Below are 26,626 nucleotides of genomic sequence, written 5' to 3'. Positions count from 1 at the left end.
CCCTTCACATGAAAAGATGGAATACAGACAGCTCTAATTCAAAGCCTCCGAGTAATAGTTTATAATTATTAAGGGTATAGCAAGTTTAGCCCAGATTCAATGATCAGCATTTTCTTTAAGCTTTGACAACCAGATCTGAGCTAAACAAGGCTTATGACAATGCATGGATACATTACAAAAACCCATACATCTTTCAGAATTGCTTATTTATTTTCATAATTATTTTAAGCCTATGGTCACTTAACTTAGTTGAGGACAGGGATTCAGGTTTAATTCCTAAATCAGATACAGATTATATTTCTAATTCAGATATAGGGGAGGAGAGAATAGTAAATCTAGCAAAAGATTATAGTTTTATGATCCAAAATTAGTTGTCAGACATGGAATTAGTTCAAATACCAATTCAGATGATATCTGTGTGACTATGAGCAAATTATTTTAACCTTTCTAAGTCTCACTTTATTTATAAAATAAAGACTTCTAAATGCCATATGAATGGGTAACATCATTTTATATTAAAATCTATTGCCACAAATGGACAAAGAAACTTTGAGACATATGTTCCATGGATGCTGGATTAGTAACAACATCTCTGCATAAGAATAACATAAAACTACATAAATACTTATGTTATAAATTCTTTATATTCTTTCTTAAAGATCAGAACTTATAGAATAATACTGCCATGAATTTTTTTATTTTTGTTTTATTTTTATTTTATATCATCTAAAAATTTTTTCATTTTCTTACTACATAAAAAATTGACAAGTAATATTGTTGTTGTTCAGTTATTTCAGTCATGTCTGACTCTTCATGGCCCCATTTGGAATTTTCTTGGCAAAGATACTGCAGTGGTTTGCCATTTCCTCCTCTAGTTCATTTTACAGATGAGAAAACTGAGGCAAACAAGGTCAAATCTCTTGCTAGTCAATGTCTGAGGACAGATTCAAACTTCAGACTCCAGGTCTGGCACTCTTATCTACTATACCACCTAGCTGCCCTAGGACAGACATATTTTTAAGTAAGAGACACCAAATTTTCTAGAATTTGGTACAAAATGTATTTTACTTTATCAGTACATAAATGAATTCTGACAAATGCAGTAATGAGTTTTATGGTAAATACTCATTTAAGCACCATGATACAGATTTCTCTTACCTAAGTACTAAATTTTAAAGTGTACTTTACTTGACATAAAAATGTTGATGCAGATAAAGTCCACATGAACCCTAAAATGAGTATTCTAGGAGAGACAAAAATAGTAGATTCCCCAGAAACTGTTGACAAAAGCAATGTATAGCTCATAGCTATCTTAAGGAACAGAGTTAGTATTGTCTTTATCACTGAGATTTCACTTTAATGATGTTAATCCATCCAACAGGTACCTGTTGAGTTGCTATGTGTAGGCTATGATGCTTGTCATTGTAAAGGACAGTTTTTAACCTTCAAAGAATGTGTTATTTAGTTACTGAAGAAAAGTCATATATATATATAAAATTCATAATATATGTATGTATTTTCAGGATAAGTCATCTTTACAGACACTTTATGCTAAATGCTAAATGAAATCACAGAATTTTAGAGTTGAAAGAAACTTCAAAGGTGTCTAGTCCACCTCATATCTGAACAAGAGTCTTTTCTACAATATCTCCAATTGTGGCTTTCCAGCCCTCAGCTTGAAAAGTTCCAATAAAGGAGAAACTACTACCTCCTTAAAATTCCATTCTACTTTGGTATATATCTAACTATTAGAAAAATTTTCCTCAAGTTGACCTGAAATCTGCCTCTCTGCAACATTTGTTGTTCCTATCTCTGTCCTAAAGAGAGAGGGGCTTAGTGTAGGCTGAGAAACAGTATTAGATATGGAGTCAGAGGATCTGCTTTCAAGTGTTGGCACTGCTACTTCCTACCTGGTCTGATCTTTATGGTAAATAACTTGATCTTAATTTCTTCAAATGAAAATGAAAAGAGATTGAATGAAATGGTTTTTAAGGTTCTTTTTAGCTTTAAATCCTGGTACCTTAATGAGCCATAGAGGATTTGTGAGAAGACAGGAAGCTTTCAGTTAGGCCTTGAAAGATAAGTAGGGTTTTGAGAGACATAGAAGAGGAGAGTTTTCCAGGTAACAGAATTGGTAAAGACACAGAAGTCAATATTTAATTTCTTTCTGTAGCTATTTAAATTAAGAGTTACTCAGTTTTCAAAAAAAAAAAACCTCAACCAATCAATGTTACTTTATTACTTACAATTTCTTTCCCTTTGTATCCAAAAAGTTGTGAAGTTTGATCCATGGAGTTTGACGTCATCTAAAAAGGGAATGGGGTTGGGTTGGGAGGAAACATGAAGAAATTTGATGAAATTAACAGTGGGAAAATCAAAGGGGAAAGTCAAGAATATGAATATCTCCCACCCTGTGTCCTGTCCCCAATAACTAGTATCTATAGTCACAGAAAATCTTAACTCCTTGAAACTCAATTTTATTACTAAGAGATGTTTTATTAGCAGATTTGGATTTTTTAAAAATTATTGCCATATCCTTTTTACTTCAAGTGTTCAAAAAAGACCTTGAGCATTTCAAATGTTATGGAGGAACTGCCCATTTTCTTGTATCACAGCTAGGAGGTACAATGGATTATACCGGGATTGAAGACAGGAATATCTAAATTCAAATATAGTCTCATACCTTTATTAGTTTTGTGATACCAGCCCTGGATAGAGCACTGGGCCTGGAATCAGGAGGACCTGAGTTCAAATCCAGCCTCAGACATTTAATAATTACCTAGCTGTGTGGTTTTGGGCAAGCCACTTAACCCCATTGCCTTGAATATATACATATATATATATATATATATATATATATATATATATATATGTAGTTAGTTTTATGATCCTGAGAAAGTCACTCAACTTCTCTCTGCCTCAATTTCCTCAACTGTAAAATGAGGATGATAATAATAGCAGGACTATTGTGAGGATCAAATGAGATAATATTTCTAATAGCATAGTGCATGGAGCTTACTGGAATTTCCTAAGTTCCTTCCTTTCAGTCCTTAGATCTATCATTAAGAATTGCTAAGGTTTCAGAGAAGGAGGGAAAATATGTGACTGATATGCAGGTTCCTGCCCCAGAACTTGTTCCTCCCTTACTCATTACTGGACTTAAAATGAGGGGTTTCTTTTTGTTTTTTGGGGGGTTTTTTAGGTTTTTGCAAGGCAGATGGGGTTAAGTGGCTTGCCCAAGGCCACACAGCTAGGTAATTATTAAGTGTCTGAGGCCAGATTTGAACCCAGGTACTCCTGACTCCAAGGCCGGTGCTTTATCCACTACGCCACCTAGCCACCCCGAAATGAGGGGTTTCTTATCCAGCCCTCTCAGGGACTGAATTTCAAGATTTTCTCCATTGGATATCTACAGTCTCACACAAAGAAACATATACCCTTCTTTGTATCATCAAATTAAGTAAGAAAATATCACATCAGCAAGGCCATAGAGACTCTAATAGGTGGGGACTAGGTCTATGTCAAACTATGACATGAAATCTGATTCTCCTTTCTGATACCGATTTCCTACACCTTCCATCTCTCTCTGCCTCACTTTTCCTAACCCCTTCTTTGTCCTCACTCCTAACTTCCAGTCTCTTTACACCTCTATTCCTCCTTTAAACCCAGTTCATCACCCCTGCTCTCACTACTCTTTGCTTCTTTAACTCTTATGATAGCAGACTACTCTTTGCTCTTTAACTCTTATGATATCAGACCACTTATATTATGTTTCTCTCTACCCTAGATTCTTCATCACATTGTTTGAAGAAGCTGATCTAGTTTTTCTTCTTGCCTACACTATTATCCTCTCAGTAAAGGCTTGCTCTTCATACTTGAGAAAAATGAGTTCAACTACATGAAACTTCCTTTCCTCCTACTCTACAACTGAAACTTTATCTTATTCTCCAATGTCTTCTATTTTGCCTCAGTCTCTGAATATGCCAGGTTTTCCCCCCATTTCCTTTAGGGCAGGGATTATTTTCTCTTTTCCTCTTTGTGTCTTGAGTACTTAGTATTTTGTATATATAATACCTATGTAATAAATGTATTTTTTGAATATTATTTTATTTTTTCCAACTGCATACCAAGACAGCTTTCAACATTCATCTCTGTAAGCTTCCGAGTTCCTCATTTTTCCACCACCCTCCCTTTCTTCCCCTCTCCCCATGGCTTTACATGTACAATCATAATAAATATATCTTGAGTGATTTTAGAAAGAAGGCTAGTTAGCATTTTTATGCTAGTGATGATAGTGGATGACAACTATGGAGTGATTATAATTAAGAACTTTACTAAAACTTTGACAGAATGTGTAAGCTTCTTAATAAGGTCAAGGACAACATCTATTAATGTATAACTCTGAAGGTGTCTCATCAAGGACTACCTCATGGAAGGTGAAGGGGATTATAGATGTGTTCCATAAAAATTTTGCATTCTGAAGTACAAAGTATAGTGCTATGTTTTTGTTGCAAGGTGCTATAAAGAAAATTGCTCTATGAATTATGACATCAAGGAGCCAGTAGGGATGGAACACTAATAAGAGGATGAGAGTGAATTGAATTTCTTGATCAGATCAGAGGTCAAGGATGAATGGTAAGGAAGAAGGCAGACATTAAAAGGTATCAGAGAGCTAAAGAGATGGTTCTAAACTTGGTCTTATAAATAGAAACAAAGCAAGTCTGAGACAGGTACAGGGTTAGGGAAAAAAACAGTATTTAAGCTGGAGATCAAGGAAGTAGGAGAAGCATAATGGTGAAAGTGAAGTAGGTAGGAGATAATTAGGAATTGGGGAATATATAATTAGGTTGTGACAGATTATGCAACCTATAGCCTTCCATTTTTCAAATAATTTTTAAATAATAAAAAACTATTTAGGAGCAGCTAGGTGGCACAGTGGATAGAACACCAGCCCTGGAGTCAGAAGTACCTGAGTTCAAATCTGGCCTCAGACACTTAATAATTACCTAGCTGTGTGGCCTTGGGCAAGCCACCTAACCCCATTTGTCTTGCAAAAAAAAAAAAACAAACCTAAAAATAAAACTATTTAAAAGTACACAAAATTTTTATCAAACTTCCTCATATAATGTAAAACCAGGACGTGACATTTTTATGGTCTTCATGAATTTTCTGAAACTATTTTGTCACTTGTTCATAATAAAAGTTTCTATTTCTTGCCAAAAATGACACGGGAGGGACAGTTAGGTGACTTAATGGATAGAGCACTGGGCCTGGAATCAGGAGGACCTGAGTTCAAATTCGACCTCAGACACTTAGCTATGTGATCTTAGGCAAGTCACTTAACCTATTGCCTTGCAACAAATTAAAAAAAAAAGATATGGGAGAATCAAGTAATATCTGAATCAATTTTGAATTTATCAACTATTTGGTTTTATCATTTTGCTCTTATATATAATTTTAATTAACATATAATTTATATAGATGTTTTATTCTGATATTTATTAACTGATTGATCATCATGGAGTAAAGTTAACACCTGCTTTTCAAAGATAATTCCAACCCTATCAAGCAAGAAGAGAATCCTCTAAGAAGAGGCAGTCAGGTGAGATACTATATGACTGCATTGAAAAACAGCATTGATAAGCTTGAAGTAGTTCATTACCTGATAACTAGACACCAGGTAAAGAATAATTTTGGCCACAGTAACTCACAAAAATTGTTCTACTAAGGTTTGCATCAATGGAAGGAATGCCATTATCAATATTGTCATATGATAAATATGTTATCATGTATAGATGCTGCTCTGTTTATTTATTTCAGTTATATCTGAATCCTCATGACCTCATTTGGAATTTTCTTGTCAAAAATATTGAAGTGGTTTGCCATACCTTCTCTAGTTCATTTGCAAATGAGGAAACTGGGGAAAATAGGGTCAAATGACTTGCCCAGCTAGTGGGTACAGCTAGTGTCTGAGGTCAGAGTTGAACTCAATAAGATGAGTCTTCCTGAATCCAAGCCCAGTGCTCTAACCACTGGACCACTTCTCTACCCTATTATTCATAGAAAGGTCCTGTTAATATAAGAGGGTGTGCTCCTGGGACACAGCTGATTGGATGTTGATGTTAAGTTAGCGATAACATGTGAGTCATGGTAGTTGTGGATTTCAAACAGATGGGTTATGGCAAACAAGTTATCATACGTCTTTGGGCTCCCATTCCAACTTCCTGCTTGAATGATAGACTGACTTAGGTTTCTCCTTTACTGTGACATGTCCTGAAGGGGGCTAGTACTCAGGGCTTTCACTTTGAAAGGCCTCTTCTGGTAAATGAGAATTTTATTTTTTTATTTCCAAACATGTAAAATAAAAATAGGGTATTAAAATAGTCAAGACATTTAATTCAACAAACATTTATTTGGGGGTTACTATGTTTAAGGTACAATAATTTCTGGGGGGGGGAAGGATCAAAAAAGTTCCTGTTTTGTTTGTTTTAGGTTTTTGCAAGGCAAATGTGGTTAAGTGGCTTGCCCAAGGCCACACAGCTAGGTAATTATTAAGTGTCTGAGACCAGATTTGAACCCAGGTACTCCTGATTCCAGGCTGGTGCTTTATCCACTGCGCCACCTAGCCACCCCTAAAAGTTCCTGTTTTTAAGGAACTTCCCAGAGAAATTGTTTTCTTGATTTTTCTATTTAAAATGTGTGTTAGTCAACAAGCAACTATTAAATACCTTCTAGGTAATTAATGTATTAGGCACTGTACCAAGCCCTAGAGATAAAAGGAAAGACAAGAAGTCTCTTCTCTAAAGGAGTTCATAGTCTAATGGAAAGGATACCATGAAAATAACTATAGACAGGATAAATTTAGAATTATGAGGAATTGGGAAAGGTTTCTTAGAGAAGGCAGCATTTTAATTGGATTTAAAGGAAGCCAGGAAAACCTAGAGGTGGAGATGAAAAGACAGAGAATTCCAGGACTGGGGAAAAGCAGTGAAAATTCCCCAAATCAGGAGATGGAATAGATTGTTCAAGAAAAATCAACGAGATCGATGTCACTGGATCACAGAGTATATGGAGGAGAGTGAGCTGGAAGAAGACTAGAAAGGTAGGACGGAGCCTGATTGCAAAAGGCTTTAAATGCCCAACAGAGGATTTTTAAATTTAATCCTGGAAGTGATAGAGAGCCAGTGGAGTGTACTGAATAGGGAGGATTACATAGTGAGACTTGTATGTTCAGAAGATCAATTTAACAGTTGAGTGGAAGAGGGAAGATAAGATGGGAGATAGAGTGAACAACATGTGATTCACCCAAGATGAGCCTATGCAATAGCACAGGCATCATCAATATGACGACTAAAATAAACACATTAAAATACATTTTATTACCAGTGTCAAAGTGTTTTCACTTTCTTCATTATACTTGATTAAGGTCTGATTGCCTTGTTCATAGGGAATGTACATTGGCTGCCTCGTGTTTGCAGATCCAAAAGAAAACTGCAGCAGGAAAAGCAGGGCTACTGTAATGGAAGAAAACTCAAATTCATTTGGTCATTTCAGCAAACACATATTAAATACTTAGCAGGTTTTTTTTAAACCTTCCTTAAAAACCAGATTCTAAAAGTAGGGTCTTATATAGGCTGACTCTTTAGGAGGGAGGAGGATGATAAAGGGGAACATTAGTGATATAAAAATTAAAATATGTTTTTTTAAGAAGTAGGCTACTGGGGCAGCTAGGTGGCGCAGTGGATAGAGCACTGGCCCTGGAGTCAGGAGTGCCTGAGTGCAAGCCCAGCCTCACGTACTTAACAATTACCTAGCTATATGGCCTTGGACAAGTCATTTAACCCCATTTACCTTGCAAAAACCTAACCCCCCTGCAAAAAAAAAACCCAAAAGAAGTAGGCTACTGACCCATATTTCAAGATAGGATTCCTCCTCCCCACCTCCCACCCCCACTGCATATTAACTAACTCATGTCCAAGAATCTAAATCACTGCTTCATCATAATAGCCCTGAAATTACACTCCTCTTCCCTTCTTACCATCCCTCCCCCCTTTGCCCTGTTCCTTCCTACTATTTCAGGTCCATGACTTTATGCAATGGGTTAGAAATCCTGTCCCTCTTATATGGAAGTACTAGGCCATAGAACCCAGGCTAAGCCTTACAATGGTACCCCAATAAAAATTCTTTAAGATTGACAAAGAATCCTCTCATCATTAATTTTAATTGTAATTCTGAGATCAATGCCCCAGATTACAGGGTATTACTGAAAAATAGGACATGGCCTGAGAATGTTAATAGCTGACTGACCTGTCAATAATATGAATGCTGCACATATTGGGATAATGACACCCCCACCAAGTCCTACAGAGGGCACTGTAGATTCTACACATGTAATTCCATCGGGACAGGAACACAGTCTCACAAACAGGATCTGTTTCTTGAAAAATCCTTGTTTATCTAAGATTCTGAAGGGCACTGAATAATCACCGTTTTGGAGACTTCTTAACATTAGAAGTTCCACAGAATCATCTACAGGGAAGAAGACACCCAGTTAAAGATAAGAAAATTATAAACCTATTACATGCAAATAGTAAACAGCATTTAAAACTAAATCAACTAAAAACCACAAATACAAATTTTTTCAACATTTATTAAGTGCAAAGCACCATATAACATATAACCAAATTCTACAACAAGGGAGGAAAACTTACTAAAACTTTTTCCTAGCTTCCAAGTATCTTTTATTTTTCCAGAGGTATCATCTAATTCAAATGTAAAAGGACTGGAGAATGGATCCAGGTCTTTATCCTCAGCTTTCACAAGAATATGTGTGTTCTGCTCTGTCTTGCAAACTTCCACCAAAGGTTCAACAAGAGTAGGTGCATTGTCATTCTTGTCAGAAAGAAAAAGCATCATGGTTCCCATACTTGTCTGGGGTGGGACACCTCAAAAATACAAAGAGAACAGAGCAATGAAAGAATTTTCATCCCTCCCATTGTTTAAGGGGTATTCTCCTCATTCTACACCAAAAAGAAAACAAATAAGAATAAAATTAATGACAATGAAATTGTTTCAGGAAAATGACTTTAAATTAACCAATGGTCTATTTTTCATGCAAAATCACAAATTATTTTGAAAATAGCTTGAAACTGTTTTCTTATATAATTAAAAATTCAAAATTTTTCTAAAAAGTGTTTTAAGATAATGGTTTAATCAATGGTGGACATGTCATGTTAATGAAGCAGTGTGGTATGGGAAGAAAGGTGATCTCCAAGTCATGAAGACCTGGGTTCCAATCCTGTTTTTGACACATTCCATATGTGTCATATTGGGTAAGTCATAAGCTTTTAGTGTCCAGTGCAATTCTAAGATTAGGATGCAGAACAAGACTGATCTGCATTTTTCAGCAGTTTTCTCACACAGTTTCCTAAATCAATGAAATCACAGGCCCAGTTAAAAACAAACAAATGATATATTAAGGTTAAAGACACCTGGTATAATGGAAAGTACATGAGATTTACATTTAAAGGAATTGTGTGCAAATTCCAGATCTAACCTTTACTATCCCTGGGCAAGTCTCAGTCTCTCTGGGCTTTAAATGCCTCCTTCACAAATGAGAATGATAGCATTTAATATCCACCTCACTTGGTTGTTGGGAGAAAGTCAATTATAAATCTTAGAAGTACTACAGAAATTAGAATTGTTATTATTTTAAAAAACCAAATCAGCATCAAACATATAAAACATGAATCCAGATTTCAAGTCTAAATTTCTTTAGCTAATACTTAAGAAAGTGAGTTTAATATTCTAGAAATTAAAGTCGTTTTAAAATGTGCTACAGACTTTACTGATAATCCAGCTTTCAGTTTACAAACTTTTAAAAATTTAAGATTATCCAAATAGTTTGAAGATTAACTAACTTTTACCTACCAAACTTGATTGACTTGTACTTTGATCAGCTCACAAATTCAGATTTGAAGGTTGCAATATAACCATACAACTATCCCATTATATTTTTTAAAAACTGTTTAACCATTCCATTTTAAAGATGTGTGCCTTTCTTAGAGCTGGTGGTGCCTAGAGTAATGAAAACTTAAATTCAAATTCAGCCTTAGATATTAGCTGTGTGACCCTGGGCAAGTCACTTAACTTTGGTTAGCCTCATTTCCCTCAATGGTAAAATAAGGATAATAACAGCAACTACATCATAAGATTATTGTGAGAATCAAATGAGAAAAAAATTGTATGTGGCAAATGGGCCTGGTAATTTATTCCCTTCCCTTTCCTCCTTAGGATTCAAAATAAGGGGAAACTAAGCTAAATATTTACCAGAGATCATTTGCTTGGAAAAAGGACCTGAGAGTACACGTATGAAAAGATGGTAAGGTTATTAACTCTGACTACAACTTTCATAACTTACTAATTGCCTCCTTCTGAACTTTCATAGTTTTTCCTCCTAGAACATTGTTCTCCCAGGTTCCACTGTATGGGAAAAGCAAGAATAATTATTTTAATCTTATGGAATTGTGCTGGTCCAGGATTCTCATGAATGTGATTTGCTCCTCCAGCAGGGGCATCAAATTGTGAATGCCTGAATTAGGTACTTACCATCATCAATAGCACTGACTATTATTGTGTAAAAGCTGTTATTCACATAGGGGGATTCTTGATCCATATCATTCACTGTGGTAACCACACCAGAGAATTCATCCACAGTAACCCAATTGGCAGGATCATGAACCAGTTTAAACCTTGTCGAAGAAAGGAAAAACTAATTTAAAATAACTGCAAGGGGGAATCATGAAAGCAATATTTACAATGACTACATTGATGTAAATGAAAGGATAGTAACAACCACAAAATGAAACTGAATGCTGTGTGATTATAATGATTAAGTTTGGCTAGGAAGAATATAGAAAAATCATCTCCCGTCTTTGCAGTAGTGGGAGATTGGTTGTAGAATAATGAATATACTGTTAACCTTGGTTGATGTGTTGGTTGGTTTGATGAATTACTTTTTTACTTTTCCTCTCTATTTTTTTTTTGTTTGGCTCTCTGGGGAAGAGTCATGGAAGGGGTATTTAGGAAATAAATATTACACAAAAACAAAAAGATTAAAATTTTTAAAATGCTTTAGGGAAATCACAATGCCTATGAAAAGGAATCTAGAATTAGGCTACAGTTCATTAATGGGGTAAAAAAACACAAGGTTATCACAAGGTTAGAAACTGATGTGTATCAAAATATATGCTACACAAGTACATGAAAATTCATAGTCCTCAGTCCCTGTTTCCCATTGCTCCCCCTTGTGTATTAATAGTGGCTATACTGAACTGGGGAGAAGAACATTATGTTTGCAGAAAGAAACAAACTCCTCATTTGACTACTTGCTTAATGGTCACATTCCACACTTGGAAAATGATTTGAAGAAACATGAAATCCCAATTTTGTCTGCTATAAAATGAGAGAAGGGGTTCCTCCCAGTCATGTCATTCTATTTTCCTTCCATCTCTACCATTCTATGGATATACATTATACAGATCTCTACCATAGAAGGTTCTAGGCAGTTAGGTGGCACAGTGGATAGAGTGCCAGCTCTGCAGTCAGGGAGACTGCTCTTCCCAAGTTCAAATCTGGCCTCAGAGGCTTATTCTCTATGTGACTTTGGCCAAGTCAATTAACCCCATTTGCTTTGGTTTTCTCATCTTCTCATCCAGATGAACTGGAGATGAAAATGGCAAACCACTCCAGTATCTTTGCCAAGGAAAACTCCAGGGGGGTGACAAAGAGTCAGGCACGATTGAAATGACTCAACTACACAACTGCACAGAAAATATTAGGTTCTAAGGACTCTTCTTTCAGCTTTAATGTTTGCTTTTATGGTCTCCATCAGCTCTAAGACTCTGTGAGTCTCTTGTCTCTGGTATCTTTATTTTATTTTATTCTATGGATTAGTTTGTTCCATTATATGAAGAGAGACTTCTAGATAAGTACTTAAGGTGGTATAAATACTCGTTTATCTTCTGGTTTGGTATATTTTCAGAAGAACTGGGTTCTAATCCCAGTTCTGTTACTATGTGCACTAAGAACCCTTCTCTAGTTCTTCTAGTGTGTGATATACATGTATCCTTATTAAACAGTAGGATGTACAGTCTATCTAATCTTAAAGCTTGCAGTTAACAGGTCTTGATAAACAATGGATAATTCAGAGACATAGATAAAGCTTCTCTTCTTCCCGTCCTTTTCAGCTAAGTAAACAACCAACCAGAATATTTCGGGCCATTAGGAGGGTAAGAATAAGAGAAGGATCCATTTATTTCCCCTTTCCTCCTCTCCTTCTGCTTCTCAAAAGTCAGAACTTTTTATCATTTCATTTTAAAACTTGAAGAACTAAAATTTTTAAAGAACCTGCTGCCTTCCCATCTACAGTTTCACATCATCAAGCAACTAAAATTCTGCAAACATAAATGGCATCAGTGTTTACAAACCAGAGGTACTCTAAGTGGTGAACCATTCATCCTTATAGTATCTGAAGCATTAAGAAAGCAATTCTCTAGTAACCTTGGCTCTGAGACCTCATTCCAATTAGATGCAAATGGAGTGGAGAGGAAAGATTATGTTTCACTCTTACTCAACAGTCTGCTGTGGCAGAAAAAAGAATAGCAGTTGGAATTAGAGAATCTAGATTCAAATCTTTATCCTGATAATTGTGGATGGGCAACTCACTTAATCTCTCCAAGTCCCTGTTCTGTAAAATATCAATCTGTAAAATGAAGAAATTGGATCAGAGAATCTTTTAGATCCCCTACAGTACTATGATTTTTAAGGTTAAAAAAGTAGCTGTGAGGATCAAATGGGATAGTATATGTAAGATATTTGCATCACTTAAAAGTGTTAAAAGAATGTCAGCTATTATGTAGTTTTAAGGTTAAAATTTAAAAGTCCTTGTCTTTTCTTCTTTGCAACAGCAAATGTGGTAGTCCATGGACTCAGAATTGAGCCAGAGGAGAAATTAGTTGACCAAATAAAAACTTTACTAAACTTTACTGGATTCTCAGCTTCTTGGAGTCTCAGTCAGGTCTAATAAAGTTAGAAAAGTTCTATTATAGTTCTGGAAACAGTCTGTGCATCTGTCATCTGAGGACCAGTCTAGTTAAGTACAAACACCACCAGGTGATGATATTTTAAACTTGAACAATGCATTAGGTTGATCCCCTAAGGTGTGGGGGGATTGTAATTTATACCTGTATGAGTTCCTGTGTAAATGAAGCCATAGCTTTCTGAAATACCAATATTGAAAAAGTGAAGATTTTTAAGCAATAACAACAGCATCACGGGGTTGTATATGATTCATTCCAAATGGAAAACAACTCTCATTTCCTCTATTATATCACCTTATGTTCTTGTTGTTCCCATCTGGGTCTGTGGCATTATATCTTCCCAACTGGGTCCCAGGTTTGGCACCATCATCTTCATGAACGATAAAAATAGAAGGATGGAACTGAGGAGGGTCATTGGTATCTATAACCTCCACAATCACAGATGCAGTGCTGGACTTTATGGTTTCATTACCAAGTTGGTCTTTTTCACATGAAGAGAATGGCTCTTCATTTTCAACTATAATAATTAGTTTTCTCTCCGACAGGCTTTCATAATCCAAAGGCTGTAAACCCCAAAGAGGAGACTTCATTAGCAAATGTTTCTTGTTGCTGACATGAATTAGGGAGCTTGTGGCCTTTGCTCTTGATGTATTATAGAATCAAAGAATTACAGAAATTAATAGGTCCTCAGAGATCAACTACGCCAAAATAAAGTTTGAATAAGATCCTCTTCTACAAAATTTCCAGCAAGTACCTTGATAGGTACCTTGGTTTGAAGGTGTCCTTCTAGTGATGGGAAATCTTATGAGGGATCTCTCTTATTTGTAAATTTATTCATTCAGTTATATATTTATTTATTCATTCATTCATCCATTTATTTATTTGTATTATTTAAAATATGACAAACACCAATTAACATGAATCTTTATTTCTATTTCTACTTTTCTATTTCTACTATTTCTATTTCTATTTTATTCCTATTTCTACTTTTTTCAAAAGTATATAGTTAATTCAAAATGTTCCAAAGATGCCTTTTTTGTCTATTGTCCTCTAGATTTTCTTCACTGCTCTTTTGAACATTCCCCTTCCTTGCTTAACGAACACACTTTTCTTCCTTTTTTTTTGTTTTCCCCCCACCTTGGTTTCAGTATCAATAACTCCCTATCAAGTCTCATGCTGTCTTTCTCTTTCTTTCCCCTCTAAAAACCCTTTCGTTATTATAAGTTATTATAGTCAAGCAAAAGAAATTCACATACTGGCCATGTCCTAAAATATCTGCTTCATTTTGAATCTTTAATATATCACATCTTTGTCAAGTGGTAAGAAATAGGCATTAGTCATCACTGAGGGGAAGGGTAGCTTAGTGGATAGCTTGCTACACTAGGAAACAAGAAAACCTGAGTTCAGTCCTTGTCTCAGACACTTACTAGGGGTTTGATCTTGGGTAATACATTAAAACTCTATAGGGCCAAGTCTGCTCAACCATAAATGGGACAGTTAAACTCAACTACCTCTACAATCCCTTTCAGTACAATCTATGATACTATGATCAGTCTTCAAGAGTCATGGATGGCTCTTACATGAATCAAGTTCTTAAGTTCTATTTTTTGGAGGCTAATTGAATAAATTTAATTTCTCCTCTATGTGTCAGTCCTTCAATTTCTTCAAGAGGATTATTATATCATCTCCTATCCCCACAAGTCTTCAAGCTAAACATCTCCAGTTTCTTTAACCAGTTCCCATATGGCACATTTACACTGTCTCTTACAAGAAAGTTTTCAGATCATTTTCAAATCGTTTATGGATTTTTTTTTGTCTTTTCATGGTTAAATAAAACCACCATCAATACAAATACAAAAATACAATGAAAATCAAAACTGAATGAAAAATTAATAAAATCCAAGTTTTAAATCGGGGAAATTTGAGAGAAATATGTAGTTATAATATAGTTGTTCAGTACATAAAGTACTGAAAGTGATGTTGGTACAGGTGCTGAGACACAGAGGAAAAAATGTTAACTGCTAAGAAAGCAATGAAGACAGGAGGAATGTGGCAAACCTGAGAATTTTCTTTCCAAGATTTCAAACCTTCTGGGTTATACTGGCCATGTAAAGGGTCCCCTAGTTGTGTCTGGCTATTGGCTAGATAGAGAACGTTGGTTTATAGCACCACAGCACAGTTTACTAATTCAGCTTTGGAAAGTGCCTTTGACACTTACTAGCAGTAAAACCCTGAACACGTGAAAATTATCATTAGCAATAAATCACTTTATTTTTTGCCCTTTGTCAGGAAGAAGACTAATGACAGCAGAAGGATGATACTTCAGAGTGAATTGGATTTAAGGGAGGCAGGGTTATACAAAGTCATCCTCTACAGTCATCAAGTATAAGACATAGGTCAGGCTAGATCTATGGCCTGGGGGATGGCCCAGATGCAGTGGAAGACCCTGGTCTCTTTAAGCTAAGGTCCAAATAACTAATGATAAAATGGACACAAATATAAAAAATGATTTTTCATTGTGGTTCAAAGCATTAATTTTGACATCAAAGGACTTGAGTTCTTATTCTTCCTAAGTCACAACTATGACTGGGTAAGTCTCTTAACCTCTTTAGGCCTCAATTTGCCTTTAAAATGAGGGGCTTGAACTAGATGACCTCAAGAGGTCCCTCTCAGATTTAGATCTATGATTATAAAAAATTTTATACCCATTGAATTTTTTAAAATTAGACAAGATATAAATAGCTATTATCAGCGTAAGATCTGGAAAGAGCAACAATCCAATGTGCAATTAGTGGAGCTGCAAATTAGTAAAAACTTCTAGAAAAAAATGAATTATACTAGGAAAGTCACTAAAACGTACAGTCTATTTGACTTAAAAAATAGCATTATTAGGCATATTCCTCTGAAGAAGTCAAAGTCAATAGGAGAAGTTTTCATAGCCATCTCTTAGTTACAAAGACCTGAAAATTATGGGGGAATGTCTGAACAAATTTTCACATACATATATAATGGGATTTATTTCACCAAGAGAGAAGAATTATGAAGAATCCAGGGAAATTTGGGATGATAATAGAATCTACTAGATTCTAGATTCTAGCTAGAACAATTTATTAATGACTTTACCTTGATGACATTTAAAATTCCTTCATTAGTCCTAGGATCTGTCACAATGTTGAAGTGTTCTTCTGCATTACCTCTTAGTATTTTGTATTTTACTCTCCAGGCAGGTGTGAATGGAAAATCCTGATCTTGCACTGGAAGCCTTGCCACATTCTGTTGTATTTGGCCTTCAGCAATCTGTATTTTATACTGAAAGAAGCAATCATCATTTTAGTGTCATTGAGATCAAGAAAACTACTATCATTTTCTTTTTTTACCCAGGCTAGTTAACTCAGAAGTCTAGACACATCTCTTTACTGAAATCTCTAAAACAATTTGAAATCCAAATTATTTGAAAGCAGGATAACCAATGATAATGCAGAATGTTCTCTGTCTGCTACTTGGATTGTAAAAGCAGAATAATTTTTAAAAATGTTCTTGAATATGCTGTTTTCTCAATATTCTAAAAATCTCTTTATTTTTTTAAATTAATGTGTTGTAATATAAGGACTAGGACTATGCTATTCTATTAAAAATAATGGTAATTTCTTAAAAGGAGAGGAATTCTAGAATAATAGAAAGAGTATTAGAGAGTCTGGAAATCTGAATCCAAATTCTGGTTCTAATACTTATATGCCAGGTGACTTTGTGCCTCTTTAAGTAAAGTACCTTTTTAAAGTATTGGTTTATTTGTTCCTTGTACGACCTACCTTATGGTTGCTACCATAGAAATGTGAATTATAATAACTACACAGATTCAGAAAACAATTTTATGTTAAAAATAAGCCTTGAAATAACTGGTTATTCACTAATTTTAGTAACATTTTGGTGCCTTCAAAACTAAAACCACAAAAAAGCAGTGTCTTATTTTCTGGGCTTATTTATCAAGCAAAAGATCTTTAGCAAGTCAGACAAAAATAAAGTAGGCTCAAAAATAGCATCTTTTAGGGCAGCCAGTTGGCACAGTGGATAGAGAACCAGCCCTGGAGTCAGGAGTACCTGAGTTCAAATTGGGACTCAGACACTTACCTAGCTGTGTGGCCTTGGGCAAGCCACTTAACCCCATTACCTTGCAAAAAACCCCAAAAAACCTAAAAAAACAGCATCTTCATCACCATAATCAAATTTATTAAGAATTTTTAAAAATCATTTCACTTAGATTTAGAGAAGAAAATGGAAAATAAAATTGTTTCTAGGATATTTATTTCAGGAATACTTTCTTTTTTATCTATACAAAAAAAAAACTGCGAGTAGGGGTTAAAAGCTTGCTATTCCCTTAATTTATCTAAAAGTACATCACGTACACTGAAAATTATACACTTGTGTTGGTCAAGAATAATGTTGCCCGATCTTTTTCATTTGTGATATCCTATCATTTTGATATCATTTTCTGACATCCGAATCACACTTCTTCACTAACTCCCTCCCCATAGTATCATGTTATTAAAGTAAAACCAACCTGATTTTGCAAATTTCCCCACAACCACCACCCTGTCAAGACAACTGGAGATGCCCTGGAATGATGCAAACTGGCAACCAGATCTCATTGGTCTTTGTAATAATTAAAAAACAGAAGATGCTGTTGGACTTACATCTCCCTTAATAAATATGGGCATGTGATTGTTTCCATCTTCAACAGCTATGTTAACAGTAGCAGTGGATGACAATGGTGGCTCTCCATGATCACTTGCTCTAATCAGTAATTTGAACATTCGGGCAGCCTGTGCATGGGGGAAGGGGGGAAGTTAGCTTCTTCAACATATGGCAAGAAAACACTTATTAATAAGTTAAATTTGATTAACTTTCATTTCTAGTTGTTTTATAGTAAGTCCCTCCAATGATTCAGTGTGGCATGGATATGGGTTCTCATAGGCTATGCCAGCATAAAGCAAGATCAAGTCAGTTACATCAAATTGAAAAAGTATGGGGACCAAGTCCAGCAATGGACTGTGATTCTAATGCCCAAGAACCAGTCTAGTCATGCTCAGAGAGGTTCAACAACCTCTGACTGGCAGATAGTGAAATTCATTGAGAGTTACTGTAATTCATGAATAACGTTTACTTGATTATGGAAAGGCTATAATTTTCATAAATTAGATAAGCATCTATTCCAATGAAACCCTAGATATTTTGGAATATTTTAGAAATAACTTTTCTAGCTCTCCCATTTGAAAGATGAAGAAATTGAGATCCAGAGAAAATAACTTTCTTAAAGTCAAATAAATAGTAGATAAGCAAAGCCAACATTAAAACCCACATTCCATGATAACTTTTGCTTTTTCTTATGTACATATATATACTTATTTCTATATATTTGGATATATATATATATATATATATATATATATATATATAAAATATGCATGTGCATGTATATATGTATGTGTGTCTGTATGTATGAATATGTATATATATATATATTTTTTAATTTTGGATTTGCTTATCTAGTATTTATATGAGCAGCTTGGTGGCATAATGGATAAAGTGCTAGGCCTGGAGTCAAGAAGACTCATTTTCCTGAATTCAAATCTGATCTTTAACACTTATTAACTGTATAGCCCTAAATAAGTCATTTAACTCTATTTGCCTCATTTTATTCATATGCAAAATAAATGGAAGAAGGAAATGGTAAACCACTCCAGTATCTTTGCCAAAGAAACTCCAAATGGGGTCATAAAGAGTCAACTATGACTGAAACAACTGAACAACAACAACAACAATCACAAAGGTCTTTTCTACTGCTGAATCCTATAATCCTATAAAAAAAATTTAAAAGATCTAGGGTTTCATTGGAATGTATGCTTTCTCTATTCATGAATATTATAGTCTTTCCACAGGGTGTGTCTGTGTGTGCGTATATGTATGTATGTATAATTATGCAGTGCATTTGTTTGAGCCAAATATACAGTGCAGATATAAGAAAAGCATCACTAAAGTTTCTGTGTTTGAGTATTTCTTATCTATCAGATTATCAACTCTTTGAGGGTAAGATGCCTGGCACAGTCCTTTGAACATATCAAGCATAGTAAATAAATGTGAATGAAAATAAGCATATACATTTACCCTTAGAAGTCATGTATAATAATCACATGTAGGAGACAGAATTCAAACTTTTAAAAAAAATCAAAATAGCCAGTTATGACCTCATTCTCCAAGCATCTTGAAACACGAATTTCTCCACTATGATGATCAATGTAAAATCCATTGTCTTTTATCAAAGGCACTTGTGAAACAAGGGAATAGGAGATATCAGAATTGGGAGTTTCCTTTTGATCCAAATCACTAGCTTTTGCTTGAAAGATAGGATACTCTAGAAGTAAAGAAAATAAAAATCAGTTGTTATAACAGATTAAAATTTCATGGTGTAATTTGGATTTATTTAAATTTAGGCTGTTAGAGGTCCATCAGGAGTTCTAAATGTTAATGAATTATTTTCCAAGTCATCTTATTGTTAGTACAAAATTTAGCTTAAAAACCAGAATGAGACAGAATAGGAAGCTTCAGGCCTACAATATTAAGAACTGAACAAGAAAATATATAACTGAAACCATTCAGTTGTACCTCCTTTTCCCCCTCTTCATCTTTCACTATACAAAATAAAGAAATATCCATTAAGGAAGTTAAGGAATATTCATCTCTGTTTTTACATGCAATTGAGGAAAAATAAAATATTAAGAATGTAAAAAAATGATATTTACACTAGTTAATAAAAGGGAATATGAATCTCACCCAAGAGATAAAAAGGTCTCACCCAGTTTGTGGTTAGTTTTGATAGTGATGTTAAATTCTTCCTTATCAAACTGTGGTGCATTATCATTAACGTCACCAACTTTGACAATAAAAAATAAAGATCTATCCATAGTCTTCCCAGTTGAAATGTCAGCAATATCAAAGCGTATCTGGAAAACAATAGTCAACATTAATACAAGACCAATTATTTTAGGGAGGGGAACATTATTATATTATCTTTTATGATCTGTTATTCATTTAAAAATTTTTATAATGTTATATCTTATCCTCTAGTATCTTAAATGAATCAACTTAATAAATACCCCATATGTTCATACACTTAGAACATATTCTAATTATAATTTAATTGATAAAGAGAAAATCCAACTAAAGTTCAATTTCAATATTCTTCTCCATGCTACATAATTGATGCAAGCCCACAAAGACTTAAATCAACAAAGTAGAATTTCTGGCAATGACTAGTGAAAGACTATGCTTTCAAAATAGAGAGATGTGGGATTCTCTACCTCTGAAACCAACACATGGTCCACGAGTATGGGTTTTAGTTCTTTATGTACTTTTATTTTAGGTGAAGGATGTTGGAAGCTCCACTTTTGGGAATTTCAAAAGGTCAGAAGAAGGAAAATCTACACTGGGACTTTTTAGGCAGTTGAACATTGATGTCCCAAGAAGCAGGGATTGATTTTGGGAAATAGCATAGCAGTAGCACTCAAGTGGATGCAATATCACATTTGAAAGTGAACTTGGGGGCAGCTAGGTGGTACAGTGGATAGAGCACTGGCCCTGGAGTCAGGAGTGCCTGAGTTCAAATCAGGCCTCAGACACTTAATAATTACTTAGCTTTGTGGCCTTGGGCAAACCACTTAACCCCATTTACCTTGTAAAAAAGAAGAAAGAAAGAAAAAAGAAAGTGAACTTGATGGGACCAATGCAGTGTAGAGATTGCATTAAACCTGAGCCTTCTCTTCATGGTGACTGAGACAATATAGAGTAGAGCATTCCCTTGAGTCACTGAAGGGGGGGGGCTTGTATTTCTGTTATTATATTATTATTATTATTATTATAGTTTCATATTTTAAGGTAAATATCCATTTTAAAAGCCAATCTATATTAACCAGTTAATGGTTCTTAACAGTGGAGAAAAAACATACCTCTAATGAGATATCAATATGATAGCAATAGAGAAAGATATGCTTGAAAGGATGTTGGTAAGCCAGTCTGGCTCTGACAATAGTGAGCCTAGACATTGCTATGTTTAAATGAATTAATTCATAAAACTACTTCCCATTTCACAATACTGTCTCTTCAAAGGGAGTTTTGTTAACAGAAAAACCTCACCTACAATTGAGCTACTCTTTGTAAATATTTTAGGGGAATTGGGGTGAAAAGTAAGACATAATGAGCCAAATTTGATAAGATCTGGGGTAAAATGAAGAAGTAGGGTTTGAGAAGGGAGACAGAGTGGGCATTTTAACAAATCCCAAGAGCAGAAAGAGAAAGCTACCTAAAATCATGGATAGAAGTAGAAGTCACAAATATGGGATCAGGAACAATGGAGAATCAGGACTGGGAGTTGAAAGGGACTTGGAGTTCACCCACCTTTTCTTTTTACAGATAAGGAAACTATGAACCAGATAAATCATAGGATCATAACAATCACCTAATTCAACTTTCTCATTTTTCATGAAGAAAATGTCTAAGAAAACTGAGGTCTTAATAACTTTCTCAAAGTCATACAAGTAGAAAGTATCAGAACCAAGATTCTTTAACCCAGGTTTTCTGACTCCAAGCCCAACTTTCTAATATGTCTGCTACTTCACAATTACACAGTCAATATTGGAGTCCTCTGATTCCTTAGTCCAATACTCTTTTTTTTAGGTTTTTGCAAGGCAAATGGGGTTAAGTGGTTTGCCCAAGGCCACACAGCTAGGGAATTATTAAGTGTCTGAGGCCTGATTTGAACCCAGGTACTCCTGACTCCAGGGCACCTATCCACTGCGACACCTAGCCGCCCCCAGTCCAATACTCTTTATACTACTACTATTTTCCAGTACAATACACTACTACTACTTTACAAATCAGACCCTGATATTCTAAGGGCTAAAAGATATCCAGATTGTGATCATTGTCCAATAATCCAGATATATTATACAAGATAAGAACTAGAAAGGATCTTAGAGATCATCTAATCATGAATCTTGTTGGAAGTTACTTTAGAAGTTTTCTAGTCCAACCTGTATCTTACCATGAATCTTCCTTGTAACATTATCAATAAGTAGCCATCTAGCCTTTGAACACTTCTGGTGAATGTGAATGATTTACCTCCTATGTAATTTTTGTTTACTCTTCATTGCTGAGGTTTCTCTTGAGCTCCCACCTATTTATATCTAATTATACCGACTCAAACTGAGCAGAAGTATAATTCCTCTTCCATATAACAGTTCTTCAAATAACTGAAGATATATCTCCTAAATCTTTTCATCTCCTGTATCTGATCCTCATATCAGAATCATGTAGTACTTCTCTGAATGCTTTTTAACTCTTCAAACAATTCCATGATATGGTACCCAGAACCAAAAATAATACACCTGATGGATGTTGGTTAGAATAGCCTATTGTCTCAAAGGAACAAGAGGCAGGGAGAGAAACACGGAATTAGCTAGAACAATGAATAAATTTATGGGCATGACATCTGATACAAAAGAAATTCAACCAACCTCCTTACTCATCTTTATTTGGGTCTACTTGTAATTGGCATTTTCTTGGACTCTTAAAGAGGGAAGGCCTTCAAGAGGTCATTTAGTTTACTACATACCTGAACAAGAATCTTGCTGAATCATACTCAACTAATGGACAGTCAACCTTTTGCTTTTTTAACTCCAATCTGTTTGAAGGATGTCAAGTACTATTCACCCTGGATTGGTGCATTTGAAAGTTTTCAGTTCCCTTTGTTCCACTAAATAAAGAACAGTTCTGTCCTAATGACCTTATTCTACTCAGAATCAGTTTTTTTTTCTCCTGAGTTGTCATTAAATGTTGTATAGTCATTTCTCATGATGAGTATACACCAGAGATGGCTATGAAACTGAAGCACATTTCCTTGTCTTCTTAATGTGAGTCTGTAGACTCTTAATGGATGCTGTAATTTGTTTGGAGATGGCATGACTGTGATTCTTTTCCCTGATATTCTGAATCAGACAAGAGAAACTATAGATAATGTTATAACAGAGGAACAGCATAGCAGGAATAACACCTCTATTATTCTATACACTAAATTCCTTATTTTGGCCAGAGATCAGATCAGGTTTTTTGGTTGACATGTTGCATTGTTGATTCATGTTGACCCTTTGCAGCTCTTTCATTTTATGCAAAAGGAAAATAAGCTTCACAGAGTCAAATTATATCAAGGAATCAAAAAGATCTCTCTCACAGAGGGTAATGGAAAATGTCTACTGAACAGCAGGGCTGGCAGTAGAAACTTCACCTCAATCTGACAAACTTTCTATTATAGCACAATGTCTATACAAAGTGACTGTATTCAAAAGAGAAACTAAAGAGTTAATCAATCTATGACACTATAAGAGAAAGTTCACTTACCAATGTGGTTATTGTTTACTGTTGCTGTTGAGTCCTTTTTCAGTTGTGCCTAACTGAGACCCTACTTTAGGGTGTTCTTGGCAAAGATACTGGAGTGATTTAACATTCCAGTTCATTGTACAGATGAACCAAGGAAGAATGAGTTATGTGACTTGTCTAGGGTCACACACCCAGTTAAGTATCTGAGGTCAGATTTGAACTCTGGAAGATGAGTCTTCCTGACACTAAATCCAGTATACTATCCATAATCCATCTAGCTGATTACAATGTAATTAACCAAGTTCCAAATTTTAGAATTTACAAATTGTTCCAACACTTATTAATTATATAAGCATGAACTTAACCTTTTTGACCTTCATTTTCAACAACTGTAAAATGGGAATAATTTCATTATCATTGCACTCATTGCCTATCCCACCTGAGGAAAGTACTTTGTAAATATTAAAATGATATAGTGGGTTGAACTAGATTAAAATATACATGGGGAATGTTTAACAAAATAAATAATGCAATAAAACCTAGATAGTGCTAATTTCTGACTTTCTAAGTCAGTATTGGCAATCAGGGATCCATTTCTATTTGAGTTTGATAGCACTGATGTAAATTATTATGATGATTATGATGAATATTCTTTTCATCACATAAACCCGGTAATGAGTGGCAATTGACTTTGGAATTTTTAGAAGAGGTAGGTTAAATATTAAAAGAGATGACTATGCTATACCTTTCCACAGAATTCTTTTATCTTTAATTAGTTGATAAAAATAGATTTTGCTTGTTGAAAGTCTAAAGGTCACAGTAGGACCTTTAGTATAGATTTATAATATATATGTATATATATATATATATTTAGCATGGTTTATTCCTTATAAAAACATAGATATCATAGATATTCCTACAAGGGGCAAAAATTGAGTCAAAGATGGATGGAGAAGGGGCAGCTAGGTGGCATAGTGGATAAAGCACTGGCCCTGAAGTCAGGAGTACCTGGGTTCAAATCCGGTCTCAGACACTTAATAATTACCTAGCTGTGTGGCCTTGGGCAAGCCACTTAACCCCCGTTTGCCTTGCAAAGACCTAAAAGAAAAAGATGGATGGAGAATAGGAACGGGAGTCCCAGATGAAGAAACTTATTGATACAATTAGGCAACTTCTTTATAACTTACAGTCAGATAGTTGTCTAGGGCAATAAGAGGTTAAGTGACTTGCTCAGGGTCACAAAGCCAGAACCTGTCAGAGGCAATACTTGTTCTTGACTCTGAGATTACCTATTCTGCTATGTTGCCTCTCATATGATTTCATATTTTATTATTTTCCCTACAAAATAGGACAATCTAACCATTAAACCAGTAATTTCCTCAGAATATGTGTCAGGAAAATGGGTAGAATTTCCACCAGTACCCTAAAAGTTAGAGTAGATGTAGGAACAAGAGGACTAAAGGAACAGGATGCTAGACCAGAAGATCTCAAGCTATCATTCCATTACCCCTCAAAAGTTATCAAGAGTAGAATGTGTTCTCAACTCTTGTGACTCTCCCATACCTTACTACCATTGATGGGGTAAGTTGTTTAAAACCTATTCTGACTATTCAAGAGTCTAAACTGGAACATTCAACTTTCTCCTGAGCGTTTCCCCAGTGGGTTATTTTTTTTTTAATGCAGCACTTACTGTTGGCACTATTTATTCAGCTCCTATCTTCTGAAAGCAAAGGGTCTTATATTAAGGAATTGCAAAGGGGTCCAAGAGAGACCTTAATATGAAGTAGAAGCAGTGTAGGGCTATTTTTAAACATCTGGGTTTGTGCTTTTGACTTTCCACCTGCATGACTTTTGACAAGCCACAACTTTCCCTGGGAAGTTGAGCAATTGGACCCCTTCTGGTTGCTATTGTTATCTGGGAGTCACTTTCATGACCACTTAAAGTTGCTGTGTGTTTTGCCTGGAGAGGTTCTTGGGATGAAAGATTTAAAGCTGGAAGAGACTTTAGAAGTGGAACTCAACTCGTTCATTTTAAAGATAAGGAAACTGAGACCCAGAGATGTTGCCTTAGGGTCTTACAGCTAAGTCTCAGCCTTGAATCACTTCCACTATTGGTGATTTTGTCTCCTATATGCTGTTGAATAAGGGTATTTTACACACCTCAACTAGTCCTCATTTCAACCCTTATATACCTGCTTTATCAACTATGACTCCACTCCTCACAGGTACTCTTTTAAACTTTCATACCTCTTCAAACCTTCCCTGGCTCGCCCCCCCCCCCCCCACCTTCTCAGCTGAAAACAATTGAAATAAATTGTTACCAACTCCCTTTTCCTCATCTCATCCCACCCATATGCCTTCTGTTAGTATCTTCTCCTTTGCCTTGGTTTCACAGGTTGAGGTGGTCTTAACTCCTTCCCAAGGCTAACCCCTCAAGTAATCCCATTCTACCTTATCTCCTCCAAATAGATTGCTCCTCTGTCATTCCCAGTTTATCACTTATTTTCATTTTTTTTTTTTGGTTTACTGACTACATCCTGTGGACTCATAAACTTTTTGATCCTTCCTTCCAGGCTATCACCCTGTATTCTCTTCTGCTCTTTGTAACTAAATTCCTTGGAAAGGTTATTTAAACAAGTGCTCCTTTCTCTTCTATCATTCTCTTCTGACCTCATTTCATTAAACTGTTTTCTCTGAAGTAATTGTTTTTAAATTGTCAAATCCAATGATAAGTTCTCAATCTTTATTCTCCTTGCAACTTCTGTAGCCTTAGACACTATTTGATCAACCTCTCCTTTCTCTAGATTTTCAGGATAAGTCTCTCTCCTGTTTCTCCAGATAGGTAATCTGATCATTCCTTCTAAGTATTCTTTGCTGGATGCACTTCCATGTCACATTTGCTAATCATAAGTGTCCCATGGGCTTCTGTCTTGAGCCCTTTTATATTCTCCCTCTATACTACTTCACTTGATGATCCCATCAGCTCTTATGGACTTAATTATCATCTCAATGCTGAGGATTCTCAAATTTACCAATGCTGCTCCAATCTCTCTGTTGAATTTCAATCTTTTCCAGCTTCCTTGCAGACATCTCAAACTGGA

General features: G+C 35.3%; 1 protein-coding gene across 1 annotated transcript in view; it reads right to left on the bottom strand.

Annotated features, from left to right (window-relative positions):
• LOC141504957 (cadherin-like protein 26) overlaps positions 1 to 26,626 on the bottom strand; it is a 61,513-nt gene that overhangs the window by 17,841 nt on the left and 17,046 nt on the right. Inside the window, exons 5-14 of the mRNA XM_074210377.1 lie at positions 19,951 to 20,098; positions 19,343 to 19,509; positions 17,792 to 17,920; positions 16,224 to 16,409; positions 13,395 to 13,663; positions 10,609 to 10,751; positions 8,712 to 8,945; positions 8,308 to 8,529; positions 7,384 to 7,514; positions 2,247 to 2,306 (exon numbers count right to left, since the gene is read on the bottom strand). Coding sequence (XP_074066478.1) covers positions 2,247 to 2,306; positions 7,384 to 7,514; positions 8,308 to 8,529; positions 8,712 to 8,945; positions 10,609 to 10,751; positions 13,395 to 13,663; positions 16,224 to 16,409; positions 17,792 to 17,920; positions 19,343 to 19,509; positions 19,951 to 20,098 — 1,689 coding nt within the window. The remainder of the gene's footprint in view (positions 1 to 2,246; positions 2,307 to 7,383; positions 7,515 to 8,307; positions 8,530 to 8,711; positions 8,946 to 10,608; positions 10,752 to 13,394; positions 13,664 to 16,223; positions 16,410 to 17,791; positions 17,921 to 19,342; positions 19,510 to 19,950; positions 20,099 to 26,626) is intronic.

Source organism: Macrotis lagotis, chromosome 1, assembly GCF_037893015.1.
Source record: "Macrotis lagotis isolate mMagLag1 chromosome 1, bilby.v1.9.chrom.fasta, whole genome shotgun sequence".
Classification (NCBI taxonomy): Eukaryota; Metazoa; Chordata; class Mammalia; order Peramelemorphia; family Peramelidae; genus Macrotis; species Macrotis lagotis.
This window is presented reverse-complemented; position numbering and strand designations above follow the sequence as displayed.